Source organism: Mirounga angustirostris, unplaced genomic scaffold, assembly GCF_029215605.1.
Source record: "Mirounga angustirostris isolate CCGP_5_RB_7025 unplaced genomic scaffold, mMirAng1.0.hap1 SCAF_8, whole genome shotgun sequence".
Classification (NCBI taxonomy): domain Eukaryota; kingdom Metazoa; phylum Chordata; class Mammalia; order Carnivora; family Phocidae; genus Mirounga; species Mirounga angustirostris.
The window spans coordinates 101,234,600-101,245,752 of NW_026991716.1; the positions used below are offsets into that span (position 1 = coordinate 101,234,600).

Below are 11,153 nucleotides of genomic sequence, written 5' to 3' on the forward strand. Positions count from 1 at the left end.
TGAGCAATGTGAAAAGAAAGCAGCCTTAGGCAACTGGCATCACCTTCTCTTCATTGACTTTGTTCGAAACGTGGGATGTCACCGCTCCTGTAATCCTTTTCAAACATAACTACCATTTTGCTGGGCCTCGCTGGATGCAGAGAGATTGTCGTTATTTTCTCCTGAATTTGTGGGAAAAAATCAAAGTTCCTTTGGTCCCATGGTCAAAGTCAAGTAAAAATATCAAAGTGAGTGGGTACAGGGGATAGGAGGTGGCTACTGCGAGGTGAGCAAGGACGAGAATCGAGCTGCCCAGCCCTCGCTAGGCGCGCGATCCGGCGCTCACGCCCCAGCGCTTTACCCACGCAGTACTGCGGGCCTCCAGCCACGCCGCGGAGCCTGGGTAGCGCGGGGAGGAGCGCGCTGCGGCGAAGGACGCTCGGTCCCGGAGATGCCCTAGCTGGAGGAAGCCAAAGCAGAACCTCTGTGTCCACAGATAGACAGCAGGACCTGCGCAGAAGGGGAGAGTGTGACCCTCCGTGGTCGCACCTACTGGCCGCGATCTGTCCTGGGCACCTCGGCTCTCGCTCAGACCCGACTCCGGAAGCGCGGGCCCGCGGAGCCAGAACCTGGCGCGGGGCAGGGCGGAGCGGCCCTCGGCAGCGAGCGCGCGCCTCGGCGGCGAGAAAGGCTGGGACCTATACGCCCTCCTCCCGCCTCCAGGAGGGCACTTTGCGGCTCTTTGGATGAAGGTTCGCTCTTCAGCCTCCAGAGAAAACCAAGGCGATTGCCCTTCCCCGAAGCACCCTGGGCGGGAGGGTTGGGGTGGGGGCGGGAAGGATATTCTGCTCTACCTGTGCGCCTAGATCGCCAAAGGATCTAGGAGCCTGCAGAGTTCAGCCACAAGGCAGTCTGGCCCCTGAAAAGGCATGCGTAAAACTGGACTGAGTGGAGTCTTTTTTTTTTTTTTTTTTTTAATTTTCTTTAAAGTCGACATCGTACAAGAAACTCTTCGATCGCTCGGGACAGTTCACCATTTATAAACCGAACTGGAGACTTGGAGTCACTTCGCATTTATTATTCGGGCAAAACCAAAACCTCACCCCGGAAACAATTTGGCTTAAATATTCACGTTTTGAAGACAAATATATCTTTAAGAGTGCATTTGTTCGCAGTTTTACAGCCTGGGAATCGATGTCAGACTTTTTGCTGTTTTTAAACTGGGTAGTAACTGGAGTTCCGTAATGCACGCTGCCTCTTCCTTGGTTCTGGGCTCTCAGTGTTCCCAAGCTCTGCCCCCACCGCCCTCTCAAGTCAGGCCCACCACTATTCCTGTAACGCCCTTCCCACCACCTGACCCAGCCATACCGACACGACAGTGTTGTCTCGATTCATCCCTAAACTTGCGGGACGGAGGACTCCACTGTGACACCCTCCTCCCCAGGGGGGCTGTGTTGGGAGTGGGGAATGCTTGCGCAAGAATGAAGAGCGTGGCAGGAAGCCCATCCGAGCCAGGAAGGCTCTCAGGGCAGGAAAGAGAACAGCGATGCACGCTTCACAATTGAAATGCATCCTTTCAACTCTCTAAAATAAAGCAAAAGTCCTGTCTGACTTCCTGCATTCCCTAGCATGACTCCTCTTGCAGTCAACAAGTCCTCGTCCCAAGAAGTTACCGCAACACTAAAGGACTCAGGCCGAGGAGACCCGGGGCTGCCGGGGGCTGGGTAGGGCCTCCTGGACTCCTCGAAAGCAACTCGCACCGGGAGGAGCCAGAGGCGGGGCGCGAACAGCGCCCACGGAGCGGGTTTGGGTGGGGGACTTCAGAGAGCAAGTGTCGGGATCGAACTCTGTAAAGAGGCAGAAGGGACCGACCCCAGAGAGCGGAACTGAGATGTGTGAGCTGGCGGCGGGCGGGCTGGGTCAGAGGAGGTGCATCAGGGCAGTCTTTACCGGCTTCAGCTACTGCCATTTCCCCCCCAGAGGGAGCTCCTCCACGCCCGGCAGGAGTCTCCCGACTCCCTCGACTTCCTGTCTGAGGTGCCGCGAATCCCCTAGGGGATTCCTGGGGAGCGCGCTATCCCGGCCGGCACTCACCAGAAGCCGAGAGCAGATAATCTGCCCCACCTGGCCACCCCCGGACTCTCACACTCTCAACTCTCCAGTTTGAGGCCGGGGCTCTCCCACGGGACTTTTGCCACCACGCATCAAACTTCTTTCTCTCCCCAAGTGTGAGAACCCCCACTTTCCCCCTCCTGCACTCCTCCCTCCCTCTCTCCCTTTTCTGTCTCTCTCTTGGTTTGCTTCTCTGTCCAGCTTTAGCCTGGGAATCCTACTCCTCTTGGTGCGAAGCCTCAGGGCCCAGGCTCGGAGGCGCGCGGTTCGCCGCACCCTTGGCTAGCAGCGAGCGGCGGGGGAGCCCGGGGAAACACGCGGGTAGCCCCTCGGGCCCAGTCCCTGGCTCCCCATTGGCCCCCCGGTCCCCGCCCCCTTCGCGGCCCGGAGTGGCGTCAGCACGCCAGTCCGGCGTGGGGCTTAAATGCCCACTAGCGGGAGCCCGGGCGCTTCTCTCCCGGAGCGCGGTCCGGGCTCAAATTGCCGGGGTGGGAGGGGAGCCTGCGAGCGGGATCCCGAACCGCTGAGCGCGCTGCCCACCGCTCCGCCGCCGATGACTCGGGAGCTCGGGTCCAAGCGCCGCCCATGCAGAATCACTGCGCTCCACCGACCCAGAGTTGATGAAAAACCACTTAGCCGTCTCCGCTGCGGGGAGCCATGAGCTGTCTGGATGTTATGTACCAAGTCTATGGTCCTCCCCAGCCTTACTTTGCAGCCGCCTACACCCCTTACCACCAGGTACGTGTCTCCTCCGGGCCGGGACCTTGGAGGCGGGTGGCGCGCCCCCGCTTCCTGAAGCACCGCCTGTACCCCGAGGTCCGGGGCACCTCCGCACCGGTCCGGGGCGTCCTGCCAGCGGCGGGAGCCCGGAGGATGCGGGGATTGCCGGCGCTGTAGGTTGAGCTAACCCCTTTAGCTTGTCCACTTGCTCTCTCGGGAAGGCAGCTAAGCCCGCTAATGCGTGCCCCGTCCTTCCGGGGAACCATCATACGAGGATCGCGCGAGCGATCTGTCGGACTCCAGATTCTTCGGTGCGGGTGAGGGGAGACGCGAGCAAAGCTCACGCAGGGAAAACCAAACTTTGGTCTCAAAGGTGAGAGTGACAAGAGAACAAAAGCAAAGACCTGTCTCTGTCTTTCTGCCTAAAACACAAAGACCTGCGTTCCCATCTCTGCAAGCTTATCTGAGGAGTGACTTTTTCCCGTTTCAGTTCTCAAGGGATCAGGCCAATTAATTCCGGAACCGGAGAATTCGTTACAAAGAGAACTGCGTGAACGCGTGGGTTTTATAATCTTTGCAAAATTCTGGGGATTATTATTGGGGTGCAATTGACCTGGCGCATGCGAGCTTCGGAGATAATATTTCGCCTTTCTAGAGCCTGAGTGGCTGCATCGGGCTATCCTGCCGTCCACAAACCCATCTGTAAGAAGGCCACTTAACCCCATTCCGGCAAACTCTTGAAGTTTCGTTTAATTATTCCAATTTCTCTCTTCTCCGGGCGGAGTCTGGTCGACCAGTTTTTCTTTCCACGTCCTCAGCTGAGATTGTAGAAACTGAAGACCGTAGTCCAGTCAAAGAATAAGATCACACACCCAGGGGGCTGTAGGAGTCAGGAGCAGGTTCCAAAGTGAGGGCCTGGACTCCTCAAGAGAGACTGAAATACTTCCGGACCGCCGGTCCAAGTTTTTGCCAATTTTGATTGCAAATTCAGAATGTCCATTCGAAAATTTCCTGATGAATTAATGATGGAAGGAGTAGGTTTTGCTTTTTGCTTTTCTCCTTCTACCTCCCCCACCCCTTTCAAATTTTCCATCTAAGAGTTTGTTTAGTCTCACAAAGTTAATTTGGGGAATCACCAGAGTCCCTCATTATAAGCCAAGCGGGAATGTGGTAGAAGTGGGCATTCTACTAAGTAACTACAGTCTTTTGGCTCCAGGGTCTGAGACGACTCCTTCCCAGGTTGGCACTATTGCAAAGAAGAGAGAGGGGTTGCTTTTCTGTCTGTTTGGTCCTTTCTCCTCTCTGATCCTGGACCAATCCAACCTATTCCATTAAGTGCTCTGTTCATTTTTGTATGATCAGCCTGCGTCAGGCCATCTCTGCCTGCATAAATGCGTTGACACTGCATTCAGTCTATTGCTCATTTCTAAGAAAATATTTCAGCAGCTACACTTGGTTTTTAAAATCACTGCCAGACAGCCACAATTTACCCATCCTCATGGCCAAGAGCTTCTTCTTCGTTCCTTGTTATTACGTGTTTCCTCAATGTGCACAGAGATGATGAGGGTCGAAATGCTCACAGCCAGCCGTCTGGTTTTTCCTTACTCAAAAGAAGATCTCCTTAAAAACTGAGATAGACTTTTAAGTGGACAGTTTATGGGCGACCAAACAAATATCAGCTTGCATTTATTCACATGATCCAAGTCGGAATGTTATTCCACATTTTTACCCCACATGATTCTTTCCTAAATGGAACTATATCCTACCTCTGTGGCAGTTTTTCCTCTACATTCCTGGCTGCATGGAGTGGGTTTTGACATTTTCATGCTCTATCAGGATGATGCTTGAATCTTGCATCTTGTGCATCTGCCCTGGATTCTTAGGCAGGGAACAGTCAGGCTCTAACTGGATTTGGGTGCCCTTCATCCTTGGAGCCTGATTATAAAAATATATCTGCCCCAAACCTGGCTCTGTGGCCCAACTCAGCTCATAGCCTGGCATCTTCTGGGATTTTTCCCCTGACAGCTTCAGAGAGCTTCCCTGGGGTCTGGCAGGAATTCTGGGGAGCCAGAGACACCAGGCAGGGCAATCTGCCTCTCAAGTTGCTCACGCATGTTACTGAGCACAGGGCTTAGGCCTGGATGCCAGTTTTCCCCTGGATACCTTAGGGATCTGAAGGAGCGAGGTGGGAACCCAGTTTGCCATCTCTTTTGAAACTGACCTTTCTGTTCTTTCTCTCTTGGAGCAGAAACTAGCCTATTACTCCAAGATGCAGGAAGCGCAAGAGTGCAACGCCAGCCCCAGCAACAGCACGGGCAGCGGCAGCTCCTTTTCCAGCCAAACTCCAGCCAGTATCAAAGAGGAAGAAGGCAGCCCGGAGAAAGAGCGCCCACCAGAGGCAGAGTACATCAACTCCCGCTGCGTCCTCTTCACCTATTTCCAGGGGGACATCAGCTCTGTGGTGGATGAGCACTTCAGTAGGGCCCTGAGCCAGCCTAGCAGCTATTCCCCAAGCTGTACAAGCAGCAAAGCACCCAGGAGCTCCGGGCCCTGGCGGGGTGAGTAAAGGGCTCGCTTCTAAGGGCAGGTAGAGAGCCTTCTCAGCCTGGGGCCCACCTACTGGGCTCAAGGAAAGGTGTCAGAGAGGAAGGAGGTGAGGAGGGGCTTGTGGGGAGTGTAAGTAAAAGGAAGGAAGGAAAAAAAATCTCTCCTTGAAGAGGCGGAGCAGAGCAGGGCAGTGACTTCGAAAAAACACTAGCCTTGGAATTGGGAGACCTGGATTTTCCTGCTGGCCCTACCACTTCCTAGCAATATGACCTTGGGCAAGTCTCTTAACCTCTTTGGGGTCACTCTATTTACCGGTCTCTAAAATTAGGATAATACTTGCCCTCTTAACTGTCGCTGGAGATGGCTGTACGACAAATATGAAAATGTATGTAAAAGTGCTGTGGGAGTGTGAGGTTTCGAACACAATCCCAAGCCACGTGGAAGATCTTCACCTACAACAACCTCCAGGGCTCTTAGCAGTTCCTGAAAATTTGCCCAGAGGAGAAAGTCCTAGACTCCACCGGAAGCAAAACCTGCTGATGAATGTCTCTTAAAACGTATGTATGCTTTTTGCTAGGCTTCAATTACTTAGGAAATCTTGAAGCAGAAAATGTCTTTCAGTAAGCAAGTACCAAAGAAATAAAAACTTAGGTACAGCCAAAACATCTCTAGGGCTTTCCCCCAAAACACCCCCTCTTTATTGTTCTACCCTTCTCACAAAGCACTGCTTTATCTAGCCTGGGACAATGATTTATTGGCCAGTCTCCCTTCTATTCTGAAATCTCAATCTCTTTTTATTCCCAGGCAAGGGTGGGGATAACTATTTGGTAAGCTTTCTCACTAAATTTAATTTTTGATGTGTTCTACCAAGATGAGAAATGAGGACTTTCTTGTAAAAGAAAAACGAATGTGACATTTGGGGAGGAGGATGACAACTCTCACCCTCCCTTTTTCTCTTAAGAGTGTCTGACAGTTTGTGCAATCTTTGCCTAGATAAGATCTCAAATCATTAGTTTGGAATACAGAACTTTTTTTTTTTACTCTCTCTTAGAATGCATTCTCAACACATTTTTAATTCTCTAGTATGTGGGGCAGATGCCTTCCCTAGAGGAGGTGCTCGATCAAGTCCCCCGGAATTAAATATCTTTCCTTCCCTCCGTTCCCACCGAGGACAACAAATTTGATCTAAATGCTGTTGTTCTCTTAAAATGCTTCCCGGCACTAGGGGTCAACAGCGATACTGGCCATAAGAATTACTATTATTCCTGGCATCCACACTTTAAGGAACAGGTATTATTAATTAAAACTTAAAAGATCTGTCCCTTTGCGTCCCTCTGCAAATAATACAACTGCCCTTTTAGTGTGTCCAGTTTACTCTTTTGCTTGCGTTCTTGGAAAAAAATATTTGAAAGTAGGTTTCTAGAAAGGAGGCTAATAATAGCAAGACTTTGAAATATGTCGATGGACTTCCAGTCTATCGGAGCCTTGGAGGGGTACATTTTCTGGAGCTGGGGAGGCTGAAACGCGAGAGGGGCTAGTGAAATCGCTAGGCTGCTGACCAAGAGTGGGAAGAGGTATCTTTAGCTTGGGGCGAGGCTGCGGGCTGGGACCGGGAGGCCGAGTCTACCCCAAGGCCGCCGAGGCAGCGCAGCCTCGAGTCGGAGGAAGCTCCCCGCGCCCCAAAACTGGAACGGAAGGGAGTGTCTCTCCTCTCTTCCTCTCCCAGTCTAGTCCGTCCTGGGGTTTCCGCACTGGAGACGCGTCTGCAAATTCCGAGGGAGCGGCCCTCCTTCCCGAAGGGTTTCCCCCACTTTGCGGTGCCTCAGCCTCGAATTCGCAGGCCGCTGCCCCCTCAGCAAGGCGCCGCCCCCGAGGCCCGGCTGCGGGTCCGCTCCCCGCCGCGGCTTGCCCGCCCTTTGCCCGCCAGGCGCGTTCAGCTTTCCCGCCCCGCGGCGGTGGCGCTGCCATCTCCCCCGCGGTGACGCGCTCCTCTCTTCCTTTCCTCCCCTCCGCCTCGCCGGCCTGCAGACGGCTCCTTCCCGATGAGCCAGCGCAGCTTCCCCGCCTCCTTCTGGAACAGCGCGTACCAGGCACCGGTGCCCGCGCCGCTGGGCAGCCCGCTGGCCGCCGCGCACTCGGAGCTGCCCTTCGCCGCCGCCGACCCCTACTCGCCGGCCGCGCTGCACAGCCACCTGCACCAGGGCGCGGCCGAGCCCTGGCACCACGCGCACCCGCACCACGCGCACCCGCACCACCCCTACGCGCTGGGCAGCGCCCTCGGCGCCCAGGCCGCCCCCTACCCGCGGCCCGCCGCCGTGCACGAGGTCTACGCGCCGCACTTCGACCCGCGCTACGGGCCGCTGCTGATGCCCGCAGCCTCCGGGCGCCCGGCCCGCCTCGCGCCCGCCCCGGCGCCCGCGCCCGGCAGCCCGCCCTGCGAGCTCTCCGCCAAGGGCGAGCCGACCGGCGCCGCGTGGGCCGCGCCCGGGGGACCCTTCGCCAGCCCCGCGGGGGACGTGGCCCAGGGTCTGGGACTCAGCGTGGACTCAGGTAAGCGGGAGAGGGAGCTTGGCCTCCCCGGGCCCCTCCTGCCCTGTGTCCGACCCTGGACTGAGCCCCGGATCCCCCTTAGTTCTCCTTGGAGACCCCAGTGACGTTGTGGCCCAGAGGTCTGCATGGCAGGGTTGTGCTTCAGCAGACAGGTGACCCAGTGTCATCGGTGTGGGCAGAATGAGAAAGGACACTGCCCTAACCTGGCTGGTAGATCTAAAAGGGGATTTTTTTCAAATATAAATAAATAAACAAATAAGTAAATAATTTGTTGAGAAGTTTCTAGCTCTGCGCTGTTCAATTCTGTAACCGCTAGCCACATGTACTTGTTGAGCACTTGAAATGTGGCTAGGACGAATTGGGACGTGCTGTACGCGCAAAATAAGCACTGGATTTCAAAACTGTACAAAGAAAAAATGTAAAATTCATCTCACTAATATTTCTATGTTGATTGCATGTTGGAATACTTTCGACACATTGCATATTGAACATATTGGGTTAAATAAAATATATTACTAAGATTAATTCTCATCTGGTTCTTTTTACTTTTCTCCAATGTGGCTGCTAGAATATTTAGAATTATGCTGGTGGCTCCCATTGTGTTTTTATTGGACAGCGCTGATCTAGAGGACCTAGAGCTAAGAGTGTAGTTCAAAATCTTCTACAGCTTGGGCAGAGGATATTGTCTCTTAGGGACAATTATAAGGAAAGAAAAATGTGCATCTGATAGCAACCTAATTGCCAAATTAAATAGGTCTCTTAAAATGTAAAACTTAAAGAGAATGTGATTTCCATGACTATATTATTAAGTTTCTGGCTCAACGAGTTGAATTTGAAAGGTACATTCTTCTGCTTCCTTTATTTTTAGGGCATAACCAAAAAATGGTTATATTATAAATGCAATCGTTGGCTTGTGGTCTTGCCCACCCGCCCTTCCTTCAGGTGAAGATCTGACATTTCTGTTTGCTTCGCTTTTACTTTCATTCATGCCCTTTAAACGAATTCTGTGACATTCACAATAAAACAGTGGTGTTTGTCTTTCTCTTTCCTTAAATACCTGTGCCTTCCCACCCCCAACCCCTTCTCTCTCCCTGTTTCTCTTCTCCCTCTCTCCCTCTCTCTTTCTTTTGTTTTCTCTCTGTTTTCAGGTTTACAGCCTCAGGACAAAAGCAAGGATCTGTACTGGTTTTAGACAGCCAGCCTTGTTCCCTATAGGTCTCTGCATAGAGCAAGTGCTGACTCTCAGAGCTGAAATCGAGTGGGTTTGTAATGGCTTCTGATCTTGGTTTGCAGCTCGTCGTTATTCCCTCTGTGGTGCATCCCTCCTGAGCTGATCAGATGACCCCGGGTTTCCCCTTCCCTTTCCCTTCCGACCAGCCACGGAGGCTCAGCATCTGGGCCTCTCCCTTCATGGATGACGACGCGGGGGAAGGCAGAGACTTCAAACATCTCCGCGTGTTGGGAAACCAAAACATACATCTACAGAAATTCTGTCTAACAGTAATTCCTTCTGCGGAAAGAGCAGATCCAAAGACTCTGAATCATGTTTCATGACTCTTGGGCAAATCACTGGAAATACCGGCGGTGAGCTCACTTAGATATGATGTCCTAAGTTTGCTTGGAAAGAGGAGGGGAAGAAAAGACATTTTGGTGTGAATATTTTTTATGCTGATGTGAATTATATCATTAAGTAGTGTGACCAAAGCACTACTGATGTCAGTATCCAGTATCCTCACATTTCAACTGTATTTGTATTTGCATCGAAGACTGGGGTAGAGAAGTAAAAGAGGCCAACTCGCAATGCCTTCTTCCTCACCTCATGGCCTCCAGCTCCCTTCGTGCCCACTCCCTCTCTGCAACACCCACTCCAGACACAAAGACGCACTCTTTTCCTTTGGACTGTGAACGTGGAAGCCTCAGCCTAAATGTGAGTGGCAAGTGGCTTATCTGGAGCCACCTGCCCAAGTCTTACTGAAATGCAGCTGTTGTAGGACAACTGTTGAAAACTCCAGAAATACATCGACCAAGGTGGCGCTTCCCAGTGTTTGGCACAACAATTGCAATTGCACTGGATCTAGTTTGTGTGTGTGTGTGTGTGTGTGTAGATATATATCATATTTTTTATGAGGAACACTTTACGATGAAAGAAGAAGCCCTTCTCTGCCTTCTCTCCCACAAATTCCGTCTCTCCTTCCATCCTCCTCTGGATGGAAGAAAAAAAAAAGGCAAGAAACCCCAACTGTCTCCATGAAGAAGAACCAGGAATCGCCACAAGGGGAAGAAATGTCCACAGAGTCTCTAATACCTCGAATGTTCCTCTCAGTCTCTGTGGTTGCGATTTGGTCACTTTCGTTTTGGCACAGGGGAAGGGGTCCTTGCGTGGGCCAAGCTGAAGGTGATCAGGAAGAAGAAATGAACAGTAAAGATGTCTCTTTACTACAGGGTCGCTGTGTTATTTCATAAAAAGAAAATAAATGTCTTAGTCTTTCTCGAGTAGAATAAAATAATTTATAGTAGTACAATCTGATGTCAGTAACTAATATTACTTTATGTATATAGTGCTGTTCGTTTTTCCAAAGTGTTTGCCATTCTGTGAAACCCACTAACCCTTTTCCACTTGACATCAACCCCAGGAGTGAGAAGTTAGGTATCCCACCTCTGTTTCACAAATGAGAAAACTGTGGCCTGCAGAAGCCCAGGCTTACCTGACAGCATTCACTGGGTTGAAAGTAGAGATGGTACGGAAAGCACCACCTGGACACCATTCAGTGAGGCACACATTTATTATTCTCCAGAAGAGAATTATTGTTACTTCTTTGATTCTAGACTCTTAAGACAGTAGTCAGTTAAAAAGTGTTTTTGAAATATTGGTTATATTACAGTTTAGGAAGCTAGGCTAAGAAAACAAACCTACCACTAGCCCCCTCACCCACCCCCCCAAAAAAAAAGGAAGAAAGAAAGAGGAGAGAGAGAGGGGTTAATTATTAAGAAATGAGTGGTCTTTTCTCTTAATTTTCTCTTGATGCTAAAATTGTGTTCATTCACTAAAGTGCCCGAAAGAAATATTTTGTGTTATGTTCAAATTGCCCTTCTAGATTGTTAAAGCATAAAAATAGTAGCTCAAATCTTGACCTTCGTTATAACATGAGGAACAAATACAATTTATCTTGGATAATAGTCTCAAGAGTTGGGGGCAGTAAGGGACCTTATTCAGAGTATGGCTTAGCAGACGTACGCATCCCCTC

At 51.5% G+C, this 11,153-nt stretch overlaps 1 protein-coding gene across 3 annotated transcripts; it reads left to right on the top strand.

The window, feature by feature from the left end:
- The first annotated feature begins 2,514 nt into the window (after positions 1 to 2,514).
- VGLL2 (vestigial like family member 2) lies at positions 2,515 to 11,009 on the top strand. 3 transcript variants are annotated; one of them, XM_045865385.2, is made up of 4 exons: positions 2,515 to 2,829; positions 5,060 to 5,369; positions 7,387 to 7,908; positions 9,057 to 11,009. In XM_045865385.2, exons 1-4 carry the CDS (start codon positions 2,749 to 2,751, stop codon positions 9,098 to 9,100), a joined length of 957 nt encoding a protein of 318 aa, XP_045721341.1. In that variant the 5' UTR covers positions 2,515 to 2,748; the 3' UTR covers positions 9,101 to 11,009. The 3 variants fall into 3 exon arrangements, with proteins under 3 accessions (XP_045721341.1, XP_045721340.1, XP_045721342.1); XM_045865386.2 differs by having other exon boundaries at positions 2,516 to 2,829; positions 9,202 to 11,009; XM_045865384.2 differs by lacking the exon at positions 9,057 to 11,009 and having other exon boundaries at positions 7,387 to 8,950.
- Positions 11,010 to 11,153: the final 144 nt, after the last annotated feature.

What these genes read in the sequence shown, in the direction of transcription:
- VGLL2 (XM_045865384.2), top strand. Translation starts at nt 2,749, where the DNA reads ATGAGCTGTCTGGATGTTATGTACCAAGTCTATGGTCCTCCCCAGCCT. An exon ending in CCTACACCCCTTACCACCAG is followed by an intron (nt 2,830 to 5,059) that starts GTACGTGTCTCC and finishes CTCTTGGAGCAG; the next exon opens with AAACTAGCCTATTACTCCAA. An exon ending in GAGCTCCGGGCCCTGGCGGG is followed by an intron (nt 5,370 to 7,386) that starts GTGAGTAAAGGG and finishes GCCGGCCTGCAG; the next exon opens with ACGGCTCCTTCCCGATGAGC.